This window comes from Kogia breviceps, chromosome 13 (genome assembly GCF_026419965.1).
Source record: "Kogia breviceps isolate mKogBre1 chromosome 13, mKogBre1 haplotype 1, whole genome shotgun sequence".
Lineage (NCBI taxonomy): Eukaryota > Metazoa > Chordata > Mammalia > Artiodactyla > Physeteridae > Kogia > Kogia breviceps.
In genome coordinates, this window is record NC_081322.1 from 41282805 (window position 1) to 41300674 (window position 17870).

A 17870-nucleotide genomic window follows, 5' to 3' on the forward strand; every position below is an offset into this window, starting at 1 on the left:
AAAGACCAGTTCTTATACTATTTAAATTAATAAAAAAATCAGGTTCTCATATCCCTCTGAGTTCACATCCCAAGCGTCTTTATTTTATAAAGAAAATTAGGCAGCACTGAGAATGAAGGCATCCTCAGCCCTCTACAGACAAATGTGTAATAAAAACCCCCATAATGTGCTGGTGCAGGGTCACTGTGAGGTTAGTTTCTAAAATAAAATTATTTCCAAGAAGTAAAAGCTGAGTCAGGGTCACAACTTCTTACCCATTGAAAATGAAATGGGAGATGCCTCAGGATTTGCTTTGTTTCCTACTCAGTGGCTATATATAAAATAATTTGGAACTATTTTATTTTGTTCAATTGGAAATGTGTAATATATTTTATTTGTGATAGATGAAGAAACTGTGTGTAAAGTCCCTTAAGGACTCTTGCAATTTATTTAAAGCACAGTACATTTAAAAAATAATTTTCTGTGTTGTACAATACATGCTTGCTGTAGAAATATTCAAAACTTATCACAATGCATAGAGTGAATATTTCCTCTCACCCTCTTTCTTACAATACTATATTGACACTCAGTAGTTTTATGTGTATCCTTCCAGACCTCTTTTTCTAAGTTTATCCTATACATCTATATACAAAAATAGACACAAATTTAGGCACAAATACATTATTTTTAAAAATACCAATGAAGTAATACTTTACCTGATTATTCTACAACACACCTCTTTCCCCCCCCAAGCAAGATATAATAAACAACTTCCTGTAAAGGAGCAAAAATAAGACTAATCTCTACTTTTCTTGTGTCATTCTTGTTCAATTTTTGTGTCAGGGTTATGCAAGGTTCAAAATGAGCTGGAAAGTATTGATGTTTTTCTATGATGTGGAAGATTTAAATAACATAGGACTTAACTAATCAACAAAAACTGTCCTATAACTCCCTACAATTATTTTTGTTTGTTCAGCTTTTATCTTTCATCCTCAGCGAATTTTAGTAATTCATATTTTGAAAATGCTTTTCATTTTGACTTAAAAATTTATTAAAGTTGTAATTTAAAATAACCGTCATTTAAAATCTGATTATATACCCCTTTCTATCTCAAATGTTATCTACTGCTCCTTCTTTCCACCTAACTCTACTTGCCAGAAGTTTGTCTATTTTATTGCTCTTATCAGTGAACCAACTTTTCATTGTTTTTGAAGTTAGGCCTACCGTTTTTATTTGGTTTTGCTTTCCTATTTCATTAACTTTTGCCTTTAATCTCCTTTCTACTTTCTTTTGGTTTATTTTGTTATGCTTTTTCCTAGGTTCTTGAGTTGGATGCTTAATTAATTTCTCCAGTCTTTCTTGTTTTTCAATAAATGCACTTAAAGTAAGGTTGCCAGACTTAGCAAATGAAAATGAAGGCTCCCCAGTTATATTTGAATTTCAGTTTAAAAAAATGTGAGGTAGGTGAGTGGTGGGTGACAAGTTTGGGGGGGGGGGGTCTTTTTGGAGCAAGGGATTCTGGGAAGATGGTGATCTAGAGACTTTCTCTTCCCTTCTTCTGCCACCTCCTCAGTGGTAAATAGCTGCTGGGGCAGGTGGCTGATAACCATGGACGTGAGGGGAGACAACTGTACAACACTCTTTACCACTATGAGGGGGACGAGTACCTGGAGACAAACAACAGAGGGACAAGAGCATTAAGATGCAAAGTCTTTGGAGGAATTTTGCCTGTAGAAATCTGTGGATTTCCTGGGGGAATGTTAGCATCAACAACTACCACCCAGGAGTGTTTGTGGTCTCTGTGGCCTGCAAGAGACCAAGAAGGAGCTGTATGGGTGGGAGAGTCCTCCCTGACCCTGCATCTGGGTAAGTATGAGGAATCCAGGTAGCTGAGCTTGTCTCAGGCCTCAGCAACAAAATAGGTGACCTATCTGCTGCTATGCTCCTGACCGATGGGGAGAAAAGTCACTTTGCCTTTCATAACTTTTGAGACTGTTGTCACCTAAAGCACTCCAGCAACAGTCCTGAACTCCACTGAGCCAAAAAAAAAAAAAGAAACAAAGAAAACAACCATCCGTCTCAGGAAGCCTGGCACACACTGCAAGATTAGTCAGATCAAACAGACCACAAAACTCTGCAACACAGGCAGGGTAGAAACCCAATCTCAGAGTAGAAAAATGATGGAGACATTTACAGAGATTCATGTAAACACTAGAAAGAGTTCATGAGCACCAATAAAATATGTAAATGAGCTGAGGAAGAGAGTGAGCACTTGTGGTGGAATCTGGCCCCCAAAGATCCCCAGAACCTGTGAATATGTTATCCTATCTGTGTGATTAAGTTAAGGATGTTGAGATGGGAGGATCATGCAGGTGGGTCCAATGTAATCACAGGGCCTTTATAAGAAGGATGCAAGAAGGTCAAAGGCAGAAGGAGATGAGGTGATGGACAGTAGAGGTTGAAGTGATGAGTTTTGAAGATAGGGAAGAGGCCATGAATCAAAGAATGCAGATGACCTCCAGAAACTGGGAAAGATAGGGAAAGGCTTCTCCTCTAGAGGAAGGAACATGGCCAACACTGATTTTAGCCCTCTAAGATTCATTTCAAAATACTGACTGTGAGAACTGTACAATAATTTGGTTATTTTAAGCCACCAACTTTGTAGCAATTTGGTACAGCAGGAATAAGAAACTAATACTCCACTCTAGAGACCCCAATGAATGCCTTAAGTTAGAAGCCTGAGTGTAAGACAAGTCTACACATATTTGAACAAACTCTACAAATGTAAGAACAAAAAAGTAAGAGATGGAAAATTTGAGGGAAAAGATAAGATATTTGGAGGATAGATCCAAGAGACCTAACTGGCATTAAGTATTGTGGAAGGAAAAAATGTAAGAGATGGAGGAGAGGCAAGATTAATTTGCCACAAATAGAGAAAGAAGTAACCTCAGATTTAAACAAACGCCAAGTGCAGGCAGAACTGATGAAGAAAGACAAACACCTGGACACACCTTGATGCAATTTCTGATCTCTGAAGCAACATTAGAACTGTTGTTTCTTTTTCTATTTGTGTGGCAAAAGCAAAATATCTTTGTTGTTGATCTTTCCTATTGTAAAAACACTGCATCTCGAATGCTAAAAAATCAGACAATATAGATAAGTATTTGCAAAATAAAAATTACTTGTGAGTCCATCACTCAGAGATAACCACCATTAACACATTCAACAGCTTGACTGAGGAATAACTGACATTAAAACACTTACATACTTAGTCTATAATTTGATAAGTTTTGACATATGTTTGATCCATGAAACTATCACCACAGTCAAGATAATAAACAGACTTGTCAACTGCATAGTTTGCTCCTGCCTCTTTGTAATCCGTCCCTCCTGCCCCTATTTGCCTCCTATCTGCCCCATCCCCAGACGACCACCGCTCTGTTTTCTAACACTATAATTAGTCTGCATTTTCTAGAATTTTATGTAGGTGGAATCACATAGTATGTATTCTTTTTTGGTCTGGCTTTTTCTCTTAGCATAATTGTTTTGAGATGCATCCAGGTTGGTGTCTGTATCAGTAGTTCTTTTGTTTTTATTTTTCTGTGTGTGCTATTCCAGGTCTAACTATTCCCAGTTCCTAAGACTAGACTCTTTTTAGTATACTACCCAATGCCCTGTGAATTATGAGGTTTTTCCAGTCTAGTTGGTGGGAATAGGCATTATTTCTGGCTCTGTGTGAGATCCAAGTACTGGTCCCACTAATCTTTGGTACTTCCCAGGGCCCTGAGTAGTTTCCTTACATGCGAGCTGATCAGTGCTCTGTTGAATACTTGAAGGGGCTGCTCTGCAGGTGTCCAGAGCTCTCTCTGTGTACAGTTCTCTCATCTCTGGTCCCTTCCCTTCTAGCTGCTTTGGTCTCCAGGGGTTCTCTGCTCTATCTCCTCCAATCGTCCAATCAACGAGTCTCCCTGGCTCTGTCTGGGTCCTTCCTCCCTGTACCACAGCCTGGACAAGGTACATGGCCTTACAGACAGGAAGATGGGGAAATCGTAGGGTGTACTTCATTTATTTCCCACCTCTCTGGGATCACTGTGCTTCACTGTCTCATGTCAATGTCTTGAAAACTGTTTCATGTGTTTATCCTATTTTTCAGTTGTTTCAGGCAGGAGGGTAAATCCAATCCCTTTTACTCCGTCTTTCCTGGAATGACTGTTAACATTTGAGTACATATCTTCCCAGAATTTTTATCATGAGTCAGTGTACATTTTTTTGCTTTTGTCTGTATAGCACCTTTCTTGCCCTTTTCAAGTAACATGACCCTTCTCCCTCTTCTCATGGAGAACCACTTCTTCCACATTCCAAGGTTCTCAAATGGACCAGACAATCAGAGTAACTCCTCACCTTATAGCCACTGAGTGCATGTGACTGAGGTTGGCTCAATCATATACAAAGCCCTCTAGTTACTATGATTAATAGGGGCAACTGACTGAGCTGGGAGAAGTGAAATTCTTTCTTGTGATTTTTCCAGGTGGATGTAAAGACAGAGTGTTGTCTTTCTTCCTAGATCAAAATTTCTAAGGATATTCTCCCAGAATTCCTGGCAGCCATGTCTGCCTTATTTGGAAAAAGCATCTTCACAGATGTAATTAAGGAGCTCAAGATGACATATCATTGTTCATTATCCAGGTGGTCCCTAAATCCAGTGACAAATATCCTTATAAGAGACACGGAAGAGAGGCCAAGTGCAGACTGAGGCAGAGGCTGAAGCCAACACAGAGGCAGCCACAAGCCAAGGATTATCTGGAGCCACCAGAAGCTGGAACAGGCAAGGAAGGGTTCTCCCGGGAGCCTTTGGAGGGAGCATGGTCCTACCTACCAATATCTTGATTTCAGAGTTCTGGTCTCAAGAACCGTGAGAGGATAAATTTCTGTTGTTTTAAGCCTTCGAGTTTGTGGTGCTTTGTTTTATTATTTTGGGCCGTGCCACGTGGCATGTGGGATCTTAGTTCCCCAACCAGGAATAATACAGCCCATGCCCCCTGTAGGGGAAGCATGGGGTCTTAACCACTGGACCGCCAGGGAAGTCTCTGTGGTACTTTGTTATGGAAGCCTTTGGAAACTAATCCTGCAGGTAAAACTGATCTGTGTTACGGTAAATTAGGAAGAGTGGAAGTGAGGAAAAGACACTATATTATCAATGAAGACCATACTTAAAATTTTAAGTTTTGAATATTACAGACAGCTTGAGAACTGTCTGCAGATACAAGAAAGACACTGTGTTCTTGCAGACCAGAGCAGGACACAGAAGAAGAACGGCAGAAGAAGGATGACTGGGAGGAGAGAATGTGAATATTAGTGGGACGAAACCCACATCCTTTAGCCACCCTGACTGAAGGTCTCAGCAGTTCCTCAGGATAAAGTACCGAAAGCTGTTAGCAGAATCATATTGTGTAACATTTGTTGTTTGACACATACATATTTGGGTTTAAGTTAAGCAACAGTAAGTTCATTACAACTGAATGTTTATCTACCCATTTTATTGATAAAGACTGGAATTAAAAGAATCACCTCCTATTTTATTATTGATAGATGCCCGAAATGGGAGGCTATCAGTTGAGAACAGTGTCCAAAATTGTGGTGCCAAAGGGAGAAGATTGGGGCCTATAATGAGCTTTTCCCATTTGAGCAAACCACTCATTGTTATCATGCCCGTAGCCCCTCAAAGATGCCATTGCTGTGCTTTGTATAAAACACCCACGTCTGTTAAATCGTTTTTGTTATTAATTTTTATTGGAGTATGTTTGCTTTACAATGTTGTGTTAGCCTCCACTGCACAACAAAATGAATCAGCCGTACACATACAGATATCCCCTCCCTTCTAGGTTACCAAAGTGCATTAGGTAGAGTTCCCTGTGCTATACAGTATGTTCCCATCAGCTGTCTATTTTATACAGTGTCAATAATGTATGTGTGTCAATCCCAGCCTCCCAATTCCTCCCACCCCACCTCTTTCCCCCTTGGTATCCATACATTTGTTCTCTAAGTCTGTGTCTCCATTTGTGCTTTGCAAATAAGATCATCTGTACCACTTTTCTAGATTCCACATATACGCGTTATTATACGATATTTGCTTTTCTCTTTCTGACTTAACTTCACTCTGTATGACAGTCTTTAGGTCCATCCACGTCTCTACAAATAACCCAATTTCATTCCTTTTTATGGCTGAGTAATACCATTGTATATATGTACCACATCTTCTTTACCCATTCCCCTGTCAATGGACATCCACTTTTGTTAAGTTTATAAAATATTTCTGTCTCTAATACCTATAGATGTTTCCAGGGGAAAAAAATTTAAAGAATTCTTTTTTCATGGGCGTAATATATTGTCTAAGTAGCCCTAGCATTTCAGAGGTCAAATGAAGCTGGGTGGAGGCAAAATGTGTTGAAAATGTTTTTAAAATTGAAGATCCCTGCTTGTTTTCTTGGAGTCTAAAAGTGCCCGTTACCACTCAGGATATGTGCACTTTCAGTGATGTGACCACGGTGAGGGAGCAGGAACAAAGACTCCTACCTCTTCCTCTTCCTCCTCCTCCTCTTCTAGCTCCTCATCTCCTTCGGCCTCAGCCTCATAGTCTTCTGTTTCTTCATCATAATCGTCCATAGTTAACTCCCAGCCAGCATAGTGGAAAGGTTCTGTAGAAAAAAGAAGAAATAGTTGGGAAGGTATGTTTAGGATAAAAGCATATTACAGTAGTCAAGATTAGGAAAATTAATTAAAGGGACTGGTCTCTCAGCTTAAATGTATATGCAAACAGGCCTTCACAAATTCTTTTAGTGACAACTGGCCAGTTTGGCCAGTGTTGTTTGTGCCTCATGGCTGTTCTGATTGGTGGGTGCCTGCACTATGACAGTTGTTAAATATTTTAAATATCATCCCTGGATATACTGACTGTTTTGCTTCACAAACCATAGGCTTTAAACTTTCACAGTACTTTAAATAATATTACCTGCTCATGACAATAAATGTTATGATTACAGACGGCCCTTACTTTCCATGGTCTCAATGACTTTTTGAAGTAGTTCCTCTGGAGTTTTGTCAGCAATCTCCAAATTTAAAACTTGAGTAAAAGAGTCACTGATTGCTGTTTCCATCTGCCTCCAGGCGGAGTAGAAAGATCTGACACTTTCTTTAATCGGCTCCATTTCAGGAACATCAGGATAAGCATCTTCTGGAAACTCAGGTAGTACAACTTTTGAGTAAAAGTTAAAGGAAAGAAAAAAGAGCCTTCAGGCATTATATCTTTAGTCATATTGCCAAAATAACTTATACTTTATAATACTTTAAAAACATTTGGGGCTTCCCTGGTGGCGCAGAGGTTAAGAACCCACCTGCCAATGCAGGGGACACGGGTTCGAGCCCTGGTCCAGGAAGATCCCACATGCTGTGGAGCAACTAAGCAACTAACAGTTGTGGTGCACAACTACTGAGCCTGTGCTCTAGAGGCCACGAGCCACAACTACTGAGCCCTCGTGCCACAACTACTGAAGCCTGCGTGCCTAGAGCTGGTGCTCCGCAATGAGAGAAGCCACCGCAGTGAGAAGCCTGCTCACCGCAACAAAGAGTAGCCTCTGCTCATCACAACTAGAGAAAGCCCACACACAGCAATGAAGACCCAATACAGCCAAAAATAAAAATAAATTAAATTAAATAAATAAATTTATTTTTTAAAAAAATTAGAAAGAAATAGACTTAGTGTTCTAAGCAATAATATACATTTGTAAATTCATATTTCAATTATACTTTATTCCTTGTATTGGCTATAGATGAATTACTACTTATAAATAAAATCCAAATTATTTGGATAATTAATATCAATTTCATATGGCAACTTTAACTGTTAATAAAATGTATAACATAAAATTTGATGAAAAACTGTTATAAGTTAACTAGATACACTTTTAATATAATAAGTTAGATAAATAAATATAACACACATCAACTGGCATACGACTGACATAGAAAGAAACAAGTAGGAAGTTGGTACTATGCCTAAAATTGTAAGAGAATATGAAAAGCACTTTTATGCACTAACTACTTTTATTTGATAATCTAACCTGTTTCAGATAATTCTTTAGTTTCTAGTCCCTCTTTGGATCCTTTTGGAATTTCTGTTCCAACTGTAGTATCCTCGGTAGGCTCAGACACTTAAAAAAACCCAATCTAATAGTGTTAGAATTTTAAAACATTATTCCTTTATGAAGTTCTTGGCACAAAGAAAATTTCAAAACATAGTTTAAATTGTGTATACTATATCTAATTGATAATACGGTTCTTGTTAGGTAAAGTATTGAAACTGAGTCCCCCTAAAACCGAGTTCCCCTGCCGTTTATGGTTAGCCTCCCTATTCAAAACTTTATTCCTTTTCTTGTCCCCTCTGACCTCAATCCTGTGCTAACTGAACACTAATCAACCAGAGTCAGATAACATCATTAATGTACAAACTCAGGTTGTTTCTCCAGGGCAAGACCCCTGATCATGCAACCCCAGAGCAGAAACTCATAAACAGTAGGCAATCTGACCCCTGAAACTATGATTAAGAAATGTCACAAGATGATGATTAACTACAGCTTCTTTGTTCTTCCCCTTTAAAAGCCCCCAACTCAAAGACCGAGTTGTAGTAGATCTGAGATTCATCTCCCACTCCCTTGCTTGGCGCCCTGCAATAAGCCCTTACTTTGCTGCAAACACCCGCTGTCAGAGTTTGGCTTCCTGTGCCGCGGGCACATGAGCACAGTGCTTGGTTTCAGCAAGGCATAAAAATACATAATAGTATAAGGGAGTAAATGAAGAATATTCTTAAATACACAAAAGGATGTTGACCAGAATAACAATTGGTACATACAATTTTGACTGATGACTGTTGTTAAATATCATTCAAACTTCTGTTCACATGGCATCAAACTAGCAGTGCCTGATAGTTCTTTTAATTTCTTGAGATACCCATAAAGATATACCAAAGGATCATAAAGTGGCAATGAAGGGTGATGATATGCCAGATTCTCAGCTGTGGGTGTTGGTGTGGTGAAACTGAGGAGAGTCTCAACTAATACCACTGTTGAAGATATAGATCAACAACTGCTTTCCTGGATGATATAAGACATGATCCACATACAGATCTAGCATAGATAGTTTCAGGGAAGGAAGGACTAATAATCTTTCTTCTTAGCCCATAGTCTCTCCTAGTTCTGAGACACAAGTTTTTTGTAGACCACACACACACACACACACACACACACACACACACACACACACACACTTAAAAAATATATATGTAGCCATTCTGTAATACTGTGGAAGCTGTCTTTTAAGGTAGCTAAAGGAATAGTTGGGTCCTCTTTCTACAGAATCTGTAACGTTTAATACTCAGGAGAACAGGGAGTAGAAGGGGACAAGCCTAGTGCTGGCCTGGTGGCAGCATATTTAATTGTAAGGTGTTCAATTACCTAAAGAAAAGCATAAGCCTGACAAAGAGAAGAAGAGCACCAAGAATATACAGAAAATTCTAAACTGTCTTAGCTTCTCTGGCTTAATCAGAGAATGCAATAGTTGGGGATGAAGAAGATCCAGCTTCAGTCTAGAAAAGCCATAGAAGGTGATACTAAATATCATAAGTTGAATCAGGTTGATGCACATTGACCTGACCTTCAGGTCTATATCTGAGAGTGCCTGGCAGGAAGTTTAAGTGAAAGGAGTATATGCGTGTTGTGCGTTTGTTGGGGGGAGTGGGGGTGGTTCTTATAAATACTCTACCTACCCTTCCTGTTGGTTACCCTACTCTACCTGCTCCATTCAGGAAGAAGTCAATAACAACAACAAAACAAAACAGCAACATCAAGGCCTATGAAAATATGCTATAATGAAGGAAAGAGAGTATTGATTCACAGATTCAGATGAAGAGCTTGCTTCTGAAAAAGATTTCTCATATAAGGCAAAATAAAGTAAATTTTAGAAGATATGTACTTCGTACACTCAAAAAAACATAGGAGGACAACAGAGTCTGTGAAATAGGAGCCATGAGGCAAAAGGAGAGACCAACCTAAGATAAAGGCAGAAATACAAGAAAGCTAGTTGAAATGAGAACACAGTGCAAGAAAATCTAAAATGCAATAGCAGAACTGACATATGCATCAGGAGAGAGGCAATAAGGAGCAGAAAATAAGTCAGTGATGTGGAGGGTAACAACTCTCCAAAAACTACAGAGAAAATGGACAATGGGATGAAAACTATGAAGAAGAAGATTAATGTGGTTGAAAAGCAATAACTGTCTAACTTAAAACATAATAAAACGTGATCCTGAAAAAGTAATCTGAAACAATAACTGAAGAAAAATATTTTGAGCCAAAGACTGCGGTATGGAGACAGGAGGACAGAAGATGCTTGATGACATCTTTACACTATCAAACCAACCCTGGGGACTTCCCTGGTGGTGCAGTGGTTGAGAGTCCACCTGCCTATGCAGGGGACAAGGGTTCGAGCCCTGGTCCGGGAAGATCCCACATGCCGTGGAGCAGCTGGGCCCGTGAGCCACGACTACTGAGCCTGTGCTCTAGGGCCCGCAAGCCACAACTACTGAGCCCACGTGCCACAACCACTGAAGCCCGTGTGCCTAGAGCCTGTGCTCCGCAACAAGAGAAGCCACAGCAATGAGAAGCCCACACACTGCAAACAAGAGTAGCCCCCACTCGCTGCAACTAGAGAAAGTTCACGTGCAGCAACGAAGACCCAACGCAGCCAAAAAAACAAAAACAAAAAATACCCTGGACTCAGGGATGGGACATGTCCCTTACTTAATACAGTGTTTTAGTATTTCTGTTACTTGTAGACAAATGCAGTTGCAATGGATACAGATGGAATAGTCTTCCTCTTAAGCAAGGTCAGCAGCTATGTTTCTTAATTTAAAAAGTCAACCCTACCACTTAGTTACTTGACAGTCTAAGCACATGATCCACCCTTAATCAACAACACTGAACATCTGTGCTCCAGAATTTAAACTTTGAATTGTTTGCTACTTAAATCTGGTCAGGTTTCTGGATAATGGGGTGGCAGGAAGTGACTTGCAAAATGTTCAGTGGTTGCTCACTCCAGGCTGCTCAGCCTGGTCCTGACAACTCAACATGGTGAGGTCAGGCTTTATTTGAGAGAGATGCATTTGACTGGTGAAAACTTGATCGGACCATGGCATTGGTTTTTAGATGGTCGTTAAGGAACCACTGGTCTTAGGGACACACTCTCCGTGCAGTTGTCATTATGAGTGCTGTTCTTTATATACCCTAGGTGTCTGCTGTCCCCTGTTCCTTTTCCTTGAATTACACTCCTTGTGATGGGTTCAATTGTGCCCCCCCTCAAAGATATGCTCACATCCTGACCCCTGGTTCCTGTGAATGTGACATGAATTGGATACAGGGTCTTTGCGGAAGTAATTAGTTAAGGATCTTGAGATGAAATCATCCCAGATTTAGGGTGGGCCCTAAATCCAATGACTGGTGTCCTTGTAAGAGGAGAAGACACACAGAAACAGACAGACAGATAGACAGACACACACACACAGAAAAAAAAGGCCACGTGAAGATGAAGGCAGAGACTGGAGTGATACAGCTACAAACCAAGGAACACCAAGGACTGCTGGAGTAACCAGAAGCTAGGAAGAAGCAAGGAAGGATTCTTTCCTGGAGATTTCAGAGGGAGCATGGCTCTGCCAACACCTTGATTTTATACTTCTGGCCTCCAGAACTGTGAGAGAGTAAATTTCTGTTGTTTTAAGCCACCAAGTTTATGGTAGCTTGTTAAAGTTATCCTAGGAAACTGATATATTTCCCAATAGTCTACTTGAAAACAAGCATTGGAGAGCAATGTGGAATTTAGTGAAGATTTAGCAAGGGAGAGATGGAGAGACTTTATTCCACACACTCTGTGACAGACTCTGGTGGTAATTCACCCAGCCTCTGTGTTCCTCTTCTTCCTTCCTGGCAGACCTGTGCTTTTGTTCCAGTGTTTACCCTTCCCCACATGGCTGAGGGACTGGGACCCTCTCTCCAGCTCCAGGAATTTATCCTGATTGGTTTAAGCCCCCAATGCTGGTTCCTTTCCTTCTGATATTCGGGGAGGGAATGTAACTACTGATTTTGAGAGTGCTAAGATTCAGTTTCACTTAATTTGAATTAGGAATCCTGAGCTCTGGTCTTTTCAGAACTTAAAGCAGACAAGGAAAAAAATCTCTAAGTTCTAGTCTGGTAATGATGATGTTAAAGCATCAACTATGAGGCAGACTCTCTGCTGGGTGCTTTAAAGAAATGTTCTTATCCCTATAAAAACTCTGCTAGGTAAATCTTCCTAGCCCTGTTTTACAAATGAAGAACTTGAGGTGCAGGATAACTCTATAACTTGTCATATAGCAGCCAATGTGAAATTTTAAAAATGTTAATAACATCAGATTGACCACTTGCACTTAGAGAAAACTCCCATCTCCATAAGCCTCTGGCCTCTGCTTTGCTCTCCAATTTCATCTCCCACCTCCCTCTTGCTCACCATGCTCCAACCACATTCAACTTCTTCCTTGATCATGTGAAGCTGTGCCCACCTCTGAGTCTTGGCAGTGCAGGGATCTTTGCCCAGATCCTTTCAGCGCTTTTGTCTTGCCTCAAATATCATCTCAGATGACACTCTTCCTTGACCATAATGTTTAGTGTTGCCTCTTCCAAACCACTCCCGTGGTCCCTACCTTGCTCATTCATTGAACAAACACTTATTGAGTTCCTACTATATCCCAGGTACCGGTTTAGTGTCTTCATAGATTTTTCTTCATGGCACTTAACACAATCAGAAATTATCCTAGTTATTTACTTGTTTATTCTTGTTCTTCTCCCCATAGAATGATGGCTCCTTGAGGGTAGGGATCTTGACTGTCTTGGTCACTGCTGAGTCTGTACTACCTAGGGCAGTGCCTGTTGCTTTGCATGGCACTTAGAAGGACTTCAATAAATACTTGTTGAAGGAATGGATGAATTTACTGATGTTTATTACTAGTTGACTCTATTCCATGTCCATGAAGTGCTTGGAATGAAGCACTGTGATTTGAGCCAGTGGTTACTCTAAGCTCATGTTCTTGCATGTAATTGGCCTATACCTAACCAGTACATAAAGAAAGCAAATTGGGAATGAGAAAAGTGATTAACCAGCCTCAGAATGCATAGGTTATTGCCCTTTAAAGTGTCGATTCTAAGCAATACATGTGTCATTCCATTCTAAGGCTAGAGAAATGACAGGATTGAAATGAGACTTCAGTCATCTGTTTTTTTGTTTTGTTTTTTTGTGGTATGCAGGCCTCTCATTGTTGTGGCCTCCCCCATTGCGGAGCACAGGCTCCAGACGTGTGGGCTCAGCGGCCATGGCTCACGGGCCCAGCCGCTCTGCGGCATGTGGGATCCTCCCGGACCGGGGCACGAACCCGCGTATCCTGCATAGGCAGGTGGACTCTCAACCACTGTACCACCAGGGAAGCCCCAGTCATCTTATTTGACACAGATAATGATTATCTTGTGGCCCAAGACAGAAGCCAAACTTCAAAGGAAAAGATGTGTTCCCAAGCATGAGATATAAAAAGCCTGCTTTGGGTATGTGTTAGTTTCCTATAGATGCCAAAACAAATTATCACAAACTTGGTGGCTTAAAACAACAGAAATGTATTTGCTCACAGTTCTGGAGGCCAGAAGTCAGAAATCAAGGTGTCGGCAAGGCTGTGCTACCTCCGGAGGTTCTGGAGGAGAATCCTTTCTGCCTCTTTGACCTTCTCCTGGGTACTGTCATCTCTTGGCTAGAGTCTGCATCACCCAATGTCTGCTTCCATCTTCAAATTGCCTTCTCCTCTGTGTGAGAGTCTAATCTTCCTCTGGCTCTCTCTCATAAGGACATTTAAGATGGCATTTAGAACCCACCTGGATAATCCCACATATTCTCCCCAAACCAAGATTCCTAGGAATTTCCCTGGTGGTCCAGTGGTTAAGAATCCACCTTCCAATACAGGGGACGTGGGTTCGATCTCTGGTTGGGGAACTAAGATCCCACATGCTGCGGGGCAGCTAAGCCCGTGTGCCGCAACTACTGAGCCCGTGCGCTCTAGAGCCCATGCGCCACAACTAGTGAGAAGCCCACGCGCCACAACAGAGAGCCTGTGCACCACAAGAAAGATCCCACATGCCGTAACTAAGACCCTATGCAGCCAAAACAAACAAACAAACAAATAAATATTAAAAGAAAAAAAAGAAAGATCCCTTAGGGCTTTCAAAGCCTCATTAAAACAAAACAAAACAAAAAATTCTTAATTTAGGGACTTCCCTGGTGGTCCAGTGGTTAAGACTCTGCACTCCCAATGCAGGGGGACCAGGTTCGATCCCTCGTCAGGGAACTAGATCCCACGTGCTGCAACTAAGAGCCTGGATGCCGCAACTAAAGGATCCCCCATGCTGCAACTAAAAAGCCTGCATGTTACAATGAAGATCCCACGTGCTGCAACTAAGACCCTGCACAGCTAAATAAATAAATAAATATTTTTTAAAAAAGATTCTTAATTTAGTCACATCTGCAAAGACCTTTTTTCCAAATAAGGTACCATCTACAGGTTCCGGGAATTAGGATGTGGACACACCTTTGGCAGCCATCATCAGCCTACCACAGGGAACTCTGGATAAAGTAAAAAAAAATTCCAAAAGTAATGGATTTATGTTAGACAGGGTAGTTTTTTTTCCTTTCTCTTTTTTATTTTGGTAAAATACACATAACATAAAATTTACCATCTTAACCTTCTTTAAGTGTACAGTGGTGTTAAATACATTCACATTGTGTGCAACCAACACCACCATCCATCCTCATAACTGTTTTCATCTTGTAAAACCAAAAACTCTATACTCATTAAACAATAAGTCCCCATTCTCTCCTCCTCCCAGCCCCTGGCAACCACCATTATACTGTCTGTCTTTATGATTTTGACTACTTTTAAGTATCTCATATAAGTAGAATTATATGGTATTTGTCTTTTGATGGCTAGACAGGGCAGTTTTTTTTTTTTTTGTGGTATGCGGGCTCCCCACCGCTGTGGCCTCTCCCGTTGCGGAGCACAGGCTCCGGACGCTCAGGCTCAGCGGCCATGGCTCACGGGCCCAGTCACTCCGCGGCATGTGGGATCCTCCCGGACCGGGGCACGAACCCCTGTCTCCTGCACCGGCAGGCGGACTCTCAACCACCGCGCCACCAGGGAAGCCCCGACAGGGCAGTTTTAAGTGAAAAAAAACCTGCCTACTTCAGCAATTTACAGGAGAAGACTTTGTGAAAAAGGACCCTTGGATGGAAGAAGTAATCACTAGTTAAACCAGATGCAAGCCCTTCTGTGAAACAGAATATGGTGTAATAGGGACAAAACAGACCCACGATTTCACAGATGCGAACTGCTTTCAGAGAAGCCCAGTCATGTCTACAGAGCTGGCTAGAACTGACCCTGAATGGAATAGGACACTGACTTTAGAACATCCAATTTAGGTTGCCTGGGGGAAATAATGAGATAAAAGGCAATGACATTGAATTGTCCCCTAGATCTGTTACATTATTAAATACCAACTGTGAAACATTGGGGATATTGGAAATCTGGAAACATTTAATGGACATTTGTGTCATATTTAATGGATGTCAGTTTCTTTTATTTCTTTTGATATTTTATGGCCTGTTTCCTTGCAAAGGGTAGGTGGGTGGAAAGATTGTTGTCAGCCTAATTGGTTAAGTACTCAAGAAAATAATGAAGTTTCTGGGTGAGAGTTCAAGTCAATAAAGGTGTGGGATTCTTAAAAAGGAAATTGGGTATTTCATCCTGTTACCTCTTCTGTCTGGCACAAGGTTCTGATTTTCTACTTACTGTCCCATAAACCTAATGCCAATCCCTGTAGTAAAAACGATCTATGTTACATCTGAGATTCCTCATTGTAAAAATTCCCCTTAGTCCTGGTTCTTTTACCAGCTAACAGCAGGTTTTCAACCCTTAATTGCTCCAGGGCTGGCATCTAGCTGCAGGTATCTGAAAACCTTTAGTTTGTAAGAGTAATGTCTAATTCAATATTAATTGTGCTCGGAAGCATTTTATGAGCTCTGCTTCCACCACAGTGAGGTATCCAATCTTGCTGCTTAAGCCCACTCTCCAGCCCTGAGAGTGACTTTCGTTGGAAATCTGTAAGATTCCTTCTTGCCCTGCCCCAACCCACCAAACTGGACCTCTGAGGAGGGCTGGCTTCATGTGTGTACGAGCTGTGCAGTTGCTCTAGGTCTCTCGCCCAGAATGGTCTCATACTTAGTTTAATGCACTTTGGTTGTCATTTTGAAAATTTTAATAATTTTATCTTTGAATTGAGTTTTGTAAGCAAAATCCAAAAGGGACTCCAATGGGACAACAGGGCAGGTATGTGAGCAGAGATATGCATGATCTGTGTCTGCCATTCTTTGCCATCTCATTCTCATGAGAATGAACTACACCCTGATGCTCCATCATGAGCATAGAATTCTAGGGGACCCACGATATGTGGGAGTAAGTGTGACTTAGTGGCTTGGGGTGGGGAGGATGCTGACAGCCCTTGAGAGACTGTGGTCTCCCTTTGAACTAGAACTTGCTCCAGATGCAGAATGAAGGTGATGGCATTCAAAGAGACATGAATGACCATGGAACCTCATCACATCCCTTCTTACTCATGTTACTTTCCTGTATTAGCTAAACTGAAATGATGTGGGGCTCATAAAATGCTTCCGAGCACAGTCAGTATTGAATTAGAAACTAACCTCACAAGCTAAAGGTTTTCAGATACCTGCAGCTAGATCATTTCAGCTAGACTGAAAATGATGACACAGAAAGAAAGGAAAAGATAGGGCAACCCAGAGTTCCTTTTCCTTTCAGTCTTTCCTTTCCTTAATCATTGGAAAGCTAAAAGTAGAGAGCATTGCTAGAATATGTGCATATTAGGAAATGAAATAAGAAGCTGAGTTAGTTTTGTGTATGAAACTGACTTAGTATTCTGGTAAGAATAAAATACATATGCATGTACAAGCTGCAAAATACAAATTGTGCAGTTTCAATGATTCTGCATATGAGTTAAGTGCTCTTAACGTTTGCATTTCAAAGTGGCATTGGGCAACATAAAGATGAATGGTAAAATTCATGCTAATAACTTAAAATTTTAATTTTTCTTTACTTAGAATGACATTAAATAGCAAACAAAAAGTACTATGACAAGTTAAAAGAGAGACCATGGAAGAAAAGAAAGAGCTTTATACTTTCGTACTTTTTCGTACTTTTAATGGCTCTTTTCCCCTACTTTTTGAACACTGTGCCCCACAAATTATATAGCAGGCCCTGCTTCTGAGTGTCAACCCCCCAGGCAGAGCAGACTCAGCTTTCCTACCACACTTCCAGCCATGTGATTTGGACTAACCGGCTGCACTCTGGGGGCACATCTCTCAATTCCCAGCCTGCTTCCATTTTATACCATATAAACACATATATACACACATGCACACACATACATGTCAATGGACAAGAGTAGAGTTAAGGATACGATCCTTAATGAAGTCTAACCTGATTCATGTTCTGTTTCAGGGATCTCGAAAACTTCAGCCTCCTCAGGTAAGGACCCCCTGGTCTCCTCGGCTACCTCAGGGGCCTCAGACCCTTCGTGAAGTTTAGACTCCTCACCTTCAATCTCCTCGTCAGCCTCAGCTTCAGTTTCTTCTGCTTCTATAAAAAGTGAGAAGCAATAAATTATTTAGATTAAGTCAGCAAATATTAAATTGGGAATGACCCC

The 17870-nt window shown here is 40.9% G+C and overlaps 1 protein-coding gene across 1 annotated transcript in view; it reads right to left on the reverse strand.

Moving 5' to 3' along the window:
• Nucleotides 1-17870, reverse strand: part of AK9 (adenylate kinase 9) — a 116515-nt gene that overhangs the window by 36465 nt on the left and 62180 nt on the right. Inside the window, exons 18-21 of the mRNA XM_059083187.2 lie at nucleotides 17645-17803; nucleotides 8097-8186; nucleotides 7031-7231; nucleotides 6553-6674 (exon numbers count right to left, since the gene is read on the reverse strand). Of these exons, the coding sequence (XP_058939170.1) occupies nucleotides 6553-6674; nucleotides 7031-7231; nucleotides 8097-8186; nucleotides 17645-17803 (572 nt within the window). The remainder of the gene's footprint in view (nucleotides 1-6552; nucleotides 6675-7030; nucleotides 7232-8096; nucleotides 8187-17644; nucleotides 17804-17870) is intronic.